The sequence below is a fragment of the Sander lucioperca genome, chromosome 11 (genome assembly GCF_008315115.2).
Source record: "Sander lucioperca isolate FBNREF2018 chromosome 11, SLUC_FBN_1.2, whole genome shotgun sequence".
Lineage (NCBI taxonomy): Eukaryota > Metazoa > Chordata > Actinopteri > Perciformes > Percidae > Sander > Sander lucioperca.
Genome location: NC_050183.1, coordinates 8,661,271 through 8,675,353, shown reverse-complemented (window position 1 = coordinate 8,675,353; position 14,083 = coordinate 8,661,271). Strand labels below are relative to the sequence as shown.

The 14,083-nt window shown below is 43.7% G+C and overlaps 1 protein-coding gene across 2 annotated transcripts; it reads right to left on the bottom strand.

Moving 5' to 3' along the window:
• Positions 1-30: 30 nt before the first annotated feature.
• Positions 31-14,070, bottom strand: ankrd24 (ankyrin repeat domain 24). Of its 2 annotated transcripts, XM_036007485.1 has the most exons (22): positions 13,932-14,070; positions 13,620-13,688; positions 11,616-11,746; positions 11,183-11,271; positions 11,010-11,074; positions 10,814-10,871; positions 10,076-10,146; positions 9,773-9,879; positions 9,008-9,180; positions 8,268-8,290; positions 7,501-7,617; positions 7,268-7,387; positions 6,897-7,020; positions 6,546-6,724; positions 5,640-5,803; positions 4,251-5,038; positions 3,833-4,149; positions 3,112-3,345; positions 1,884-2,060; positions 1,642-1,800; positions 1,415-1,480; positions 31-474 (listed from the first exon to the last, which is right to left on the bottom strand). In XM_036007485.1, exons 2-22 carry the CDS (start codon positions 13,653-13,655, stop codon positions 412-414), a joined length of 3,261 nt encoding a protein of 1,086 aa, XP_035863378.1. In that variant the 5' UTR covers positions 13,656-13,688; positions 13,932-14,070; the 3' UTR covers positions 31-411. The 2 variants fall into 2 exon arrangements, with proteins under 2 accessions (XP_035863378.1, XP_035863379.1); XM_036007486.1 differs by lacking the exons at positions 8,268-8,290; positions 10,076-10,146; positions 10,814-10,871; ... (3 more) ...; positions 13,620-13,688; positions 13,932-14,070 and adding an exon at positions 7,930-8,022 and having other exon boundaries at positions 34-474; positions 9,773-9,877.
• Between the last annotated feature and the right edge of the window lie 13 nt (positions 14,071-14,083).

Below are 14,083 nucleotides of genomic sequence, written 5' to 3'. Positions count from 1 at the left end.
AACAGCAGAGCAATTTCTTTTTCTTTTTTTATTATAACAATATTGTATAAAATCAATAGGCTTGTCACACAATCAATGTACCTGATGTTATCTCCTTAATAACCACTCTCTATTCACATTGTCTGCTACCATAAACCCCTGACCTATAGGCTGCTGTCATGTAACTTATCCACCCAAGAAGGCACTCACTTTTTTCACTGTTTGTTTATCAGTCAAGCTACAGCTGTTGTTTAAGTTATTGTATTGTACACATGCAGCTATGTCTGAACACAGATTAGTTTTATTTGGCTTTCTAGAGAAATGGTCTCAATGATGCTTTCCCCACAGGTTGCTGAGCTGGAGCTGCTTCATGCTGACCTGTAAAAGAGCTGGAGGTGGAGAGAGACTTGCAGACGTTACAAGATTTCAGCGTCACTGCTGTGACATCCTCAGGATTTGGAGTAGCAGACCCTGCACCTCTTCGTCCATTCGGCCCTGTTGGGCAACACACACACACCAGTGTAAGAAAAGGACATTTCTACACTGCATTCTACATTGGTTCCTTGTTATATGAGCACAGGCAGAACCCCCATAACGGGCTCTATAGGTGTACCCACTCATCCGTGCAGATCAGCAGACTGAAATTTGCAGGTTTGGCCAAGGACAGACCCACTAAAGCAGGCCATAAACAACAAAACCTGCTTCTGACCTCAATCAAGAGGGGGCAATGGGGTACTGACACTACCATTGAAACGAGATGCCAACCAGGTATGGCAAGCCATCTCCAAGCCGCCTCTCGCGCTAATTAGGAGGTAGAGGCTTTTGCAGATTATACTGCTTATCAGATTGCACAGATCTACTGCAGATTGACTGTAACGCTATAGGCCTGTTCCAAAGTTTGAAAACAGACCCAGGAGAGAAGTTCTGTGCCCATGTACGCTCTGTACACTGCTCAATGCCAGATGCTCCAGGAAGAGAGATTAGGCACACTGGACAGCCTATCCCATATACCCAACTGCCAAAGAGATAACGCAGCAGTTCTCTTAGAGGTCAACGACACCTGAGCAATCTCTTATTACAACCAACATGACAAAAGAAATAGCTAATGTGTACACCTTAGTTGTGGAATATGATGGTACTGCCGAGAGAGAGAGTGAGTCGAGCTCCTTTTTCCTGCACCTTTTCTGAAATTTCATCCGCAGAGATGGTGGACAGATCATTCCTGCCCTTAATTGTCAGCACAAACTCAAATCCAGCAGTCAGTGCCATTCACAGTCCACACTACAAGTGGCTGTCCAGCAAGTTGAACATTGACAATTGTATTGATCCATCCTGAGGCAGGCCCCACAAATACACTCACAGGGAAACCTTTTCACATCTCATAACAAAAAGTTTAAGTCTTAATTTGTGCCGTGTATGTGTGCATTCAACTCACCTGTACAGCTGCCAGTAAATGCGAACGGTACACAGTCACCACCTGTTTGTGCTTTCTTTCCCAATCCTGCAAAAAGGTCACAGAAAATGTTACTATCATGTGAAGATTTAAGTGTGTTTTCATTTTTATAAATAATGGTTGATATATACCGAAGACAGAAAAAAAGTCTTTTAGAAATCATATTTTTTTTGCTCTTCACACATCGCTTATTACAATGTTCTCCTTACCTGGAGCTGCTGGGTAAGAATGGCGATCCTGTTCTGCAGTGCCATTTGCTGCCCAGGGTTACCATGGTGGGTAGATGAGGAGGAGGTGATGCCCAGAGGAGGTGACAGAGCTCCCAGGGCCTCCTTTAGCCGAAACATCTCCTTGGACAGCTCTGTTATCTGCACAAAGACACAGACATCAATTTGGCCACCTTAAAGGTGCTCCAACAGCAGTTGTTTCAACTGGTTATCCAAACTCTTACCTTGCGGTCCTTCTCCTTGACCAGGCCCTGGGATTCCTGGATGCCCTTGTGGAGCTCCTGGATGTGGCTGGATTGGGCCTGTAATTCGGCTAGCTGCTTCTGCACTGTGGCCAGCTGGGACTCCGCGACCTGCCGCTCACTCTTATTAAAGAGAGCCTCTCGCTGCACCTGGAATACCTAGACCAGAAAAACAACCAGTGGCCCTCTGTCACTTCAGCAAGGCTGTCTATGTTTGGTCACACATTCAGATGCTCTCTGCTTATATAGAAGACGTTGGAGGCTGATCCAGGAGCACTGGAGTTTGATATTTAAAGGGGAATTTCAGTTGCTGCTATAATTGATATTGACAGCTTCATACTGACAGAAATCCTCGCTTGCCTGGTAGAAAAGCTTCTCAACTACTCTGCTGGTTGTCTTCAATATTTCCATATTAACATCTCATGCTATACTTCACGATTTAGTGAATGAACAAAACCTCTTCTATATTTCCTGTTTTCACTTCCTGAGTAAAATCTAAAATATTTCTTCAAAATCATTATTTCCAAAACCACAAGTTTTTGTTACCATGGGAACATTTCCCAGTTTCCCATGCTATCTATACATCTAAATCTATACACATTTGCTTTTGTTGCCATGTTTAACTGTTTTTGTTTCAGGTAAGTGTAACTTTATTACTGGCACTAATTTACATACGTGTGTGTGTGTGTGTGTGTGTGTGTGTGTGTGTGTGTGTGTGTGTGTGTGTGTGTGTGTGTGTGTGTGAGTGTGTGTGAGTGTAAGCAACACTAAATTCAAATGTTGGATATGTGTTCTAAACAGGCCATGTTTTTGTAATAAAATACCAAATACATAAAAGCCATTTTAATATCCTACTCTGTGTGAAAATGTGCCCCCGTATTAACCTCAGTGTTTGCCAACGTGAGTCAGAGAGGCAATTACCTAGTTTACAAAGTGAGTTTTTATATCTGAATGGAAAAGACTTTAGGAGTGTCATTAGTAGCTTATAGTGCACATACAACACAGAGTATCAATAAGCACATGTACAGAGGGATCAATGAAACACGGACGAACTGAATAGAGAAAGTAATACACATAATGAATAATGAAGAGGCAGTAAAAAGGCCTTCATGGAACACGGCTCACTTTGTGGCAGACACAATAACATCTGATGTGGTTTCTCTCAGACACACACACACACACACACACACACACACACACACACACACACCTCAGTGCAAGTCTTCTCATGTTTGCGAGTAAGATCGTTGAAACGGGCTGTGGTGGCGTTGATCTCGGCCTGCAGAGAGAGCCGCAGGGCCTCGTGGTCCTCTTTGGAGATCAGACCCTGTTCTGCAGCCTTCTGAGACTTCAGCTCTCTCAGCTCCATCTCCTTCTCACTCAGAGCCTCCTGAGCTGCTGCTGCACTGCTCTCACTGGCCTGCAGGGAGTGCTGGAGCTCTGCCTAAGAGGCAGGAAGCACATGGATGATAATGATAATGTACCATCTGACCAGTTAGAAGTTACAGCAATAAAATGATCCTACATCTTAAGTTAAATAAATCATGTAACAACCCATTGGATTATCAGAAATATGCTTTGCAACAAAGCTGAAAACTGTGCTGATCTGCAATGCTATGCTCTTAGTCCTGTTAGGATTAGAATTCTTTCTAGTCCTACTAACTAACTTTCACTAACTAAGTGAAAAAAAACACTAGATAATGATCAACAATTAACGTTGTACCACCTTGTCAATCAAAACCAGACCACCAACAGCTAAATACAGCTGCTAACTTATTTTGTTCTAAACTAAACTAAATCTCAGCTAAGGGCCAGCCCTTTCTGCCTCTTCTGGATTATTAGATGAATGAAGTAAGAGCATGTAGTACAATGAGAAATGGCTTAACATGAAGTAGAAGTCTGAGTCTGGAAGATTTGCTATTGCTGCTGACCGTGACTTTCTCATGCTCCTCTTTAGGTACGGCATCCTGCATGGCCTGCAGTTTGGCCTCCAGTCTGGCAGCCTGCTCCTCAGCCCGACCACGAAGGGTCTTCTCCTCCTGGAGCTCCTGCAGCGTCTGAGCTAGCTGTTCTGACACTGCAGACAGCGCCTCCTTATGTTTTGAGAGTGGCACTGCGTCTTTCAGCTGCAGGGCGTCCTGTGCGCGGCCCTCCTGCTCAGCACACAGACAGTCCAGAGCCTGAGCTGCTTCCTGCCTCGCCACCTCTAGTTCTTCTCTCACTGCGGCCATGGTGCGTCTAGAGTGCTCTGATTGGACAGAGGCATGATCATTCACAAAATGGACAGAAAAGTCTATAATGTTAAATTTGACTTTGTTACTTTAAGTAGACAAAAACAACACTGCATACCTGACATGCCTGAGGGCTCTGAGCTCTCTGAATGTTCCTCATCTTCTTCTTCCTCCTCTTCCTCATCTCTGCGTGGAGGAGGCCTGAGTCTCTCCAGATCCAGGAGAGCATTGTTGAGTCTTCGAGCCACGTCCGCCCTCTCCCTGGCCAGCTGCTCACACTGGAGCCCCAGAGTCACCTGCACCTCCTCCAACTCCGAGCGAGGCACACACTTTCTCAGCTCTCCCTCTAGCTCTCCCAAACGCTCCTGGAGACGACGGACCTGATCTCCATCTCCTGCTGCTCCTCCCTCTTTCCCCGACGTCTTGCTCTTTGCCAGGGCTGCTTCCAACTCAGCCACTTTGTCACGGAGGCCCTTCACTGTTTCCGTCTCTTCTCCTTCGACGCCTTTCTCCCCGTCTTCTTTGGTAGACTCTCTCTGGGACAGAGCAGCACGGAGTTCCTCTACTTTCTCTGTCAGCTGTTTGATTGTGTCACTGTCCTGGCTCCTCTGACCGGCTGCCTCACCCTGTGTCTTAGCTAGCTCCTCCTCTAGCTCCGTCACCCTCGTTCTTAGCTGCTGTGCCTCCTGGCTCGGAGACCCCTCTGGAGCCCCAGCCCCAGCACCTGCTGTGGCAGTTTCCCCTTCACCACACTCCACAGAAAACACCCCAAGGCTCATCTGCTCTTTAAGCTCTTCCAGCTCAGACTGGGAGGAGGCCAACTGCTCCTTAAGCCCTCGCAACTTCTCTTTCAGAGCCTTCAAACTCTCTGCATCAGCACATCCTTCCTGAGACTTCTCATCCCCACTGCAGAACAAGACAACGATTAGCAATCATGCACTAACTCACACAATAAAAACATCAAATCATAACCCCATTCCAGGGGTTATTTCCAGTACTGATCAATATGTAGATAATATCCTGGAATAACAAATTATGATTTAGTCCAGAACATGTCAGAAAATAGTGAAAAATGGCCATCACAGTTTCTTGAAACAGACTGTGATGTTCTCAAATTGCTTGATTTCTCCGACAAACAGTCCCAAACCCCAAAGACATTCAATTTACAAACATATAAAGAAAGAAATGTATCAAATGCTCCTATTTGAGAAGGTGAAACAAACAAATATTTGGACTTTTAACACACATTAACCCTATTAGTATTGAAGCATACAACTGCAACCTGTGATAATACAAATACACATATATTCCTCGGTATAGCAGTTAAGCAACAAAGATTGTAGAAAAACACAAATTATCATGTAATAGAGGTCATGACTCCATCACATACATGATGTCATGATGCAAATGTATGCACATCATCATAAAGGCCTGATCTAATACAGTAGTGTTGTGTGAATGTGATCTGTGATGGCCACTTCAGTTTGTATCAATTGACCAATCTTACCCCTCCTCTGCCACGCTGGAGGCCTCGTCTGAAGCCTGGACCTGAGAGAAGCGCTCCTGAAGGGCTTCAAACTCCTTCCTCAGGGTCTCATACTGAACTATGGGGACAAAGTCCGAGCTGGAGGTCTGCATGTTTGTGTCATCCTTCTCAAACATCTCCAGCATCTGTGCACAACAAGGAGGGAATTAAAGTACCTTATGGAGGTTGTACAACTGTTTTCACAGGCTAAACAGTACTAGTAAACTGACCCTTATGTGTAAAATTGGTGGAGCTGCCCTTCGATTAACTTAAGTTAGTATAGGTTAGGGCATCTTCACCTGCCCTCCACCATTTAAATCAAAGCAGGAGGTTTTGGTTCTACTTCCTCTCTTTGCACTCACACTTTCCTGTCTGGCTCTTTTTCACACAGCACAGCAGGACTGAAGTTCTGGCCTAGGTCGATGCTATTCATACAATGGTGAACGAACCATAACCAGAACAGAATTCTAAGCACTTCAACCAGCATGACCCAGTTAGTGAAGAATGTATACAAAATGACACCCATGTCTGCATCTGATGCTGTTCTCTTTTATTTATATGTGTATGAATGCAACTGCCTCACTGCATTAGTGTACCAGAGTGCGGCGTCATAAGGTTTAATTGGTCATGACTAATGTTTGAGTCAGGGACATTCAGCCACTCCTGAACCAGCATCTTTATTTAATAATCACTTCACTATCAATTTATCTTCTTTAAAGAGGCCTGGGACTGTGTGTGTGTGTGTGTGAGAGAGAGAGAGAGAGAGAGATTGTTTGTGTGCTTTGTTAGTTGAATGAGTTTTTTTTTTCAGTTGTGGTGGTAGATTGGGTGTATATGCGTTCATACATTGGATGTGTATTTGTGCATTAGTACTCTCCCTGACCTTACCTGCACTTTGAGAGCTAGTTCAGAGTTGTGTGAGATAAGTTCCTCTATTTGTTTGCGCAGCTCAGCAACAGTTCCTGGGTCTCCGGGGACAGGGGAGGGGTTGGCCGAGTCTGCGTCTCTTTGAGAAGTGGCCTCATCCTGAGCAGGCGAGGCTCTGGAGCGCTTGGAGAGCAGCATCTCTAAAGGGAAAGTTAAAGAGAAACCACAACTTAATCAGTCTGTGTAATAAATCAATTCCTGATGGGATAGACACACACAGGAATGTCCATGTGGAACAGTGTGGTCACATGTATAGAAGTACATGCATGCTCTCTGCCAGGGCCTGGGAAGTAGAGAGAGTAGATTGCATACCTGGGAAGTCAAACATTTCATCCATGTCCTCAGCGGCCCCAATACCATGGCCTCCCTTCAGCTCCTCAAGCAGCTTGTCTCTCTCTGCCTCTGCCTCCTCTAGACGCTGCTTTAGTTGAGACAACTAGCGTACGCACGCACACACACACACACACACACACACACGCACGCACACACACACACACACACACACACACACACACACACAGGTAAAAATGGTGGTTATAACAAGCAAACCTCAGTCTTCACAATTACGTTGGTTTCTCTAATAAAGATGCATACGCACAGAGCTCTAGTGAGGCATAAAATCATGAAACATTTTGCAGAGACATAAATAACAATGGGTGTTTGCACCGCCTGCAGTGCAGTACCTCCTCCAAGGCAGAGAGGGCGCTCTGATGCTGCTGCTCAAAGGCTTTGATCTTCTGGAGCAGACGGCCTCTCTCCAGACGCAGCCGTCGAATCTCCTCAAACACCTCCTCATCTTCTGGCTTACACAGACAACCACAAGGAATATGAAACCCTGATAACGTCTGCATTTCATGTACTATGAAGGACAAACAGCAACTATAACTAAACAAAAATCAAGCTTTAGAGTGCTAACCTGGGCTGATTGCTGTGTATCTGGAGGCTGGGGAGAGGGAGAAGAAGACTGGGGCTCAGGGGACTGGGCAGGTGGAGCAGAACTCCGGGGATGTGGAGAGGGTGGCAAACCCTGGATCTTTGTGATGGGAAAACAGAATAAAAAAGATAAAAAAGACAAAATTCTCTATTCTCTTTAGTTAATTTGTCAAGATGCAATGTTGTAGGCCTACTACAGAGATCCTACCAAAGGGAAAATTGTCAAATTAGCATAATTATGGACACTCTTGTATCGTTTGCTCTCACGTAGTAGTGATAGTACTAGTAGACAGTGCTTCTTTTTAAAAGGTTGCAAACTGATGATGATAGGTGAATATACTATACAAGCTAACAATACCGTAAGGCTGGCTTCTACTTGTGAGGGGGAACACTGAGATGTTTCTCACAGTACCTGCAAAGGAGAGCGGGGCGGTGGAGGAGCTTTCCGTTTGCGGGGGGTAGTGCCCCCTTGCACTGATGAGGCGCCTAAGGGGACTTGGGAGGGCTGCGTGGGGGTGGGAGGGGGATCACAGACAAGCAGAGGTCAAGCTCAACATACAATGGGATAATAGAGGAAAATAAGATGAGACAAAGTTTCAGCAACAAAGGGGAACAGAAGACAATGAAAAGAAAGCGGCAAACAAAAACAATGACCTCATATTGGAAAACATGCACAATGTGATCGGCCAAGACGGGCCATGATCTCATTTGATGGAGGGAGTGATCCAACACACAGCTATGCAACATTACCTCCTCGTCTGTGCCCTCGGGAGCTACGAATGCAGAGGGAAAGAGACACACAGCAAGACACTTTAACCTCAAAAGCAATAAAGTTCTGCACACAGCTAGAGGCGAATGTGAATATGTGCACATACACAAGTATATATACACAGTACACTTCCTGCCGCTTTTCTAACATGTAGTTTATATTAGTACCATCCATGTATCTTGTAGTAAATCCACCAAAATCTATAATTATAGAATAAAAACTAATGTGGTCAGGCATCATATGCACACCAAATTCTCTCCTTCATCTCCTTTTCAAACCAGCCACACATCTGTTGTCCATTTGTCAGCAATATCTTCGTTGGGAGATAAAAGTGGAACAAGCCATTCGTCTTTTTTTTTTTTTAAACCCCACTTTACAATCACACCCAGCTGTCCTCCTGATCCAATTCCTCCTATTACAGTTGTTTCTTAGAGGAGCAGAGACAGAGCCAGGATCCAAAGCAGCACTCACACAGAAGCCATAAACTGAGTCTGATGATGTGTTAGATGTAGTTGCCATGTGTTTCACATGAATGTGTTATATTTTTTTTTAAATAACTGCTGTCACGACCTGTTTTGTTTATTCTGCTTGATTTAACAGAACTAAATTTGATTCATGATGATATGATAACAGAAAGAGTTTATTGTCAAAAGAGCCTTGTGAGATCTTCAATCGCTTCTATCCCTCCAAGTGAAAAAAAACTTCCGGCCTCATACTGTACCTTGAGGTGCTCCATCCTGCAATATTTGCATGATGCGTTGGTTTTCTGTGGTTACACTGTAGTCGGTGGCTTTGTGTCCAAGGGCGTCAACCAGCTGCGTGTTGGCCCCGCCTCTCAGTAGAGCTTCTACGGTGTCAACGCTGTCACTCTCACACGCCAGCATCAATGCAGACCTGCGATTTCAAACAAAATATCATAGTACAACAGGAAAAAACTAGTAATGCAGTAGAATCACATACATCAATTTCAGATTCATTGGCCATTTCAAATCAATAGCTCATCAGCATGTCAATCAGTAGAAGCATATAGTATGCTTAAACTCTATTTTCACTTCGGTCAAGGATTCCAAAGATACCAATCAGGTTGTGATTCAGGATGAATTGCAGGACAAAACATTGAAATGTTTCCATTTGATGTAATGATGCAGCCTGAAAAAAATGCCTCTAATCATTCCCTCAAGGAGATATCCAAAGCCAAACTGAAAGCTCCTGACCTTCATCCTTTAAAATCTACCCCAAAGACTGCAGACTTGCTATGGGAATCCTTCCTGCATCCTGACCCAAACAACCCCACTGCTGTGAGAATAATCCTGCAGAGGTGTTTTGGTTCTATCTTGGCTAAGAAGGCTCTTTCATGCCCCATTCCCCATTCCCATTCCATCTGTCAACGCTTCAGCAGCAGCTACAAGAGAATGATCCAGATCCAGTGGTCCTCATCAAACCCTGACTGCCACGCAGAAGATGAGCATCACAAAAAGTCCAGTACCTTCCCTGGTTGTCCTGTATGTTTGCATTGGCACCTCGACCCAACAGAAAGACACACAGCTCCACTCTGCTCATCTGAGCTGCTAAAATCAAAGGGGTGGCCCCGTCCTGACAGAGAGATGCACACAATTATTCAAACATCATGGAGCAATGACACATACATTTGATAGTGTTGTCTAAAGTACTAGGAACAGAGGTAAATAAACAATAAATCACTGAATATCATTTATTTGTTCATCTCACATAACAATTCAAAAACAATATAATCCAAAATGCTGTAAATAAACTTCAAACTTCTATTTACCCCATCCTGGACATCCAGACTGGCTTTAAAATCCCACAGAGTCTCAGAGCAGGACAAGCAGCCACTGACCGCTACAGGAAATAATCAGAATTATGGTTAATATTAAAGGTTTACATACAGTATATACTTTAGGGGTGGGACTCACCAGAGGCCTCGCGATACGATATAATCACGATACTTATGTCACGATACGATATTATTGCGATTTTAAACATATTGCAATATTCTGCGATATATTGCAATTTATTAACTTTTTTCCAACTTCAAATTTTTCCCAATTTCAAATGATGTCCCCAAAAGGAAACTTTGTCAACATCTGTTTTATCTAAAAAGATAAATTTTTCTGTTGGTTCATATCACTTCAATTTTATTGCTGCAAAATGGGATTGTCAAGCAGACAAACTGACCAACACATATATAATAAAAGATCGATACTTGGCGTCTGTGTATCGATACAGTATTGCCACGGAAAATATCGCAATACTATGCTGTATCGATTTTTCCCCCCACTCCTAATATACTTACATCATGAAATGCAATTGAAATCTCTAAGGTGTGCAGTTTAGATGGTAGATCATAGATTTTTTGTTAGGTAAGCTTCAGTGTTAAGTGTTCCTTTACATTGGTTTACTTTTCATACTTAAAATATGTTGGATGAGATCTATGAGAGGTCTTTGTTGTATGCAAAGTTATGTTAAGTGACCAAACTGGTGTCATATTGTAGTTCTGAAATGTTACCTGCGTGATGAAGTGGTGTCCGACCAATGCTGTCGGTGCAATCCACTGCTAATCTCTCCTGTCAGGTCAAAAAGAAATAACGGTAAACAACAGGATAAACCATTTGCAAAACATGCAGTCTTAAAATTCATGCTTGCATTATTCCATTTATATTTTACAGTATTCATTGGTTAACCTGGCTATGCTGTCATTTTACCTGTAAGAGTCTCTTTAAACACTCTGACTGGCCATTCTTGGCTGTGAGGTGAAGGGCGCTTAAGCCTGCAATCAGTTATAAAACAGACATTTATAAACAATCCATGACATGTGTGAGATTCAACAGCCTTGGCTTATAAGATAAAACTTTTATTTGATAATAAAATACCCTACCGGCGCCATCAGTGACGTTGACGTCTGCTCCGTGAGAGATGATGACCTCCAGACATTCTAGCCGGCCTCGCGATGCACAGAGGTGGAACCTGCCAGACGAACGAAGGACAATACATGTCACTAGAGATTCCATTTAAAATGTCTGATTCCAGAGAATTGTTCAACTGCTGATTCCACTTTTAACTTTAGTTTGAGTTCAAGAGAATAAAAGCAATACAACTTTACCATTCACCAAAAAAGGATCAAGGAGAAAAAAAAGATAAAGAATTGGATCAATAAGTAGAATTCATAGTGCTATTAAGTGGAAATAATACAATCCTTTCAGTGCCAAACACGAATGGGTAGACTGGAAAGGAATATAAACGTAATGCAATTACTTCGAGTAAATGAATTCCTTCTCATGACTAAGAAAAACATTAGGTGCCCAACTTACGCTGACTTGCCCTCGGCATCCAGCTTGGTAGGACAGAGGCCTTTTTTGACGATGAGTGCGGAGACTTTGTCGGGCTCATTCTGCTCCACAGCCTGCAGGAGCCTCTCATCACTCTTACTCCAGTCCTGACTCTGAGGGGGCCAAGTCAGAGAACAGGTCACCACCCTGAACTGCCCCAATGGAAACTGATACCACACTGCATAACAAACAAAACAATAGATGACCGGGCAGCTGAAATAAATATAATGATATGAGATACCAGTTTTATGAGTTAAAATAAACTACTTTTAAGACATATTATTTAAAAAATATAGATATTTCATTTCCTATTCCTGTGATTAGTGGATAGAGAGAGAAGATACCTACTGGTAGCGGCAGCAGGCTGAAACAAGGACAGAACCGCTTCATCAGGCTAAAAACTGGCTGCTGAGGATCCATACCGCTAGCAGTGCATCACACACACACACGCGCACTATACACACACACACAACTAAATACAGCACAGAACCAAGCCACCGCTGTGTGTCCTGCCTGACAATACACACTGCCGCCTGGCTACATAACAAATATACACATTAACATTAGATACTGTAGAGAACTCTGCTACCCATAACTTTCTACCAGATACCCTTTAGAGGTCACAGCAACGTCATAGTAGAGATCTATATACCGGAGAATTTATGCTATCCTAAAAATCACACCCCCAATGAAAATGAATAGCTTGCCACACAAAAACTCACACACACACACACACACACACAGTAGCAATGCTAAATGCTGTCCTCACAACGTCTCACTGTGCAGTGCTCCCTGTCCGCATCCAAAACGCTACCCCATCATCCTGCCTCGGCTGCTAGCAGGGACATAGCCAGTCTGTCCACTGCACCTCAAACACTGCCAGCTCCTTCATTTCCTCACTGGCCTCCTTTCTCTAACCTAATTATTTCTCAGCAGCCTTCTTCTCTGTAGCAGGCGTCCTCCTTCCCTACAATAGTTTTTTGTCAGGTCCTGCACGGTACCCCCCCTGGCAGCGTCATACTGTAGATCTGTTTCTCTGCAGTTACAGAGCGGGGCCCGTGTGATGTGTGGACTCAGCAAAAAGGAGGAGAAACAAGCTAGCTCTCTTCTGCCAGTTTGAAAGGGGCAGAGGGGACATAATGAAACACACAAACAAGCTGAAATCTAGTCTCTTAGGCAATGGGGAGGTGTATGTGTGTGGGAAACCCTGGGAGATATATGCATGATATTTATTAATCTATCTTTCTTATCTGTACATCTGACGGTTGGACTATAGCAATAATAATAATACAAGACACAACTTCATTGAGTGGCTATTAAGTGAAACTACTCATCTAAGGGGATCGTCCTTGTCAACATTGTTGTGTAACACTATCAGGGATGTCACTAACAGGCTGTAATGGTGCTAAAAGCATCACCAGGACCCAAATGCTCAGACCACATTGTAGAGCCAGCGGTTGCTAGTTTATCTGCTTCTACCAGTGCTGCAAGGTCACTGACCCCAGTATGTCGGCCTTCAACAAGCAAGTGGTTACATGGAGCAGGCAAAAAAAGTAGAATCTTAAAAATACAGTACATTAGGAAACACGGTTACGACATTACATTACAACATTACAAAGTCCTTCAGAATAGCATAGGGATGACAGCATGCACGTGTGAATAATTGAAGGCTACCTGAGATCACTGGTTATAGCAGCAGTCTGGAGACAGCCCTGCTCTCCTGCTGCTGCTCAGTGACACTGAATCCCAGTGCCCCCCCAGACACACACACACACACACACACACACACACACACACACACACACACACACCTGGGATCTATATATATATGACTACTTAATGTGGAGCAGGTGAACACTGTAATATTAGGTTAAAACACAGCTTGGTATGGCTTATAGTTCTAAATAGCTTGTAGCAAACAGGTGTACTACTTTTAAATGCATTCAATTGTAAAGCTCCACATGCCCTACAACAGATGGCTCTTACCTCATTTTTTTTAAACTTTGCCTTCAGACTCTTCATAATGGTTTGATAGCCTCTGTCTGAACAGGAACACTGCAATAAATAAGGCAAAGAAACTAACTTGAGTGTTATTATAAGTGACCGGGTCACTTATAATAACACTCAAGTCACTGTGACCCATTATTTAGTCATCAACAGTGGTCCCAGCAACATGGCAACCTGTGGGTGCACCAATATTTTAGGAAATCATAACGAATGTACCAACGCCAGACTAACATAAACCCGAATGCCGTTAATGCAGTCACATGTATAAACTGACATGCAAAAACAGCCTACCTGTGGAGGAAAAGTCCAGCTCCAGGTGAGTGCTTCCTCTGTCTCATCAGCAGCTCACAGCAAAACACTAGAGTCACTGCGCTGCCTGGCGGACAGCACGAATGGATCCCTCCCCAATCGTAAATCAACCAATCAGCAATGCGCAAAAACGC

What these genes read in the sequence shown, in the direction of transcription:
- ankrd24 (XM_036007485.1), bottom strand. Translation starts at nt 13,655, where the DNA reads ATGAAGAGTCTGAAGGCAAAGTTTAAAAAAAATGAG. An exon ending in GATGCCGAGGGCAAGTCAGC is followed by an intron (nt 11,272 to 11,615) that starts GTAAGTTGGGCA and finishes TTCGTCTGGCAG; the next exon opens with GTTCCACCTCTGTGCATCGC. An exon ending in ATTTACTGGCAGCTGTACAG is followed by an intron (nt 475 to 1,414) that starts GTGAGTTGAATG and finishes GTTGCCCAACAG; the next exon opens with GGCCGAATGGACGAAGAGGT.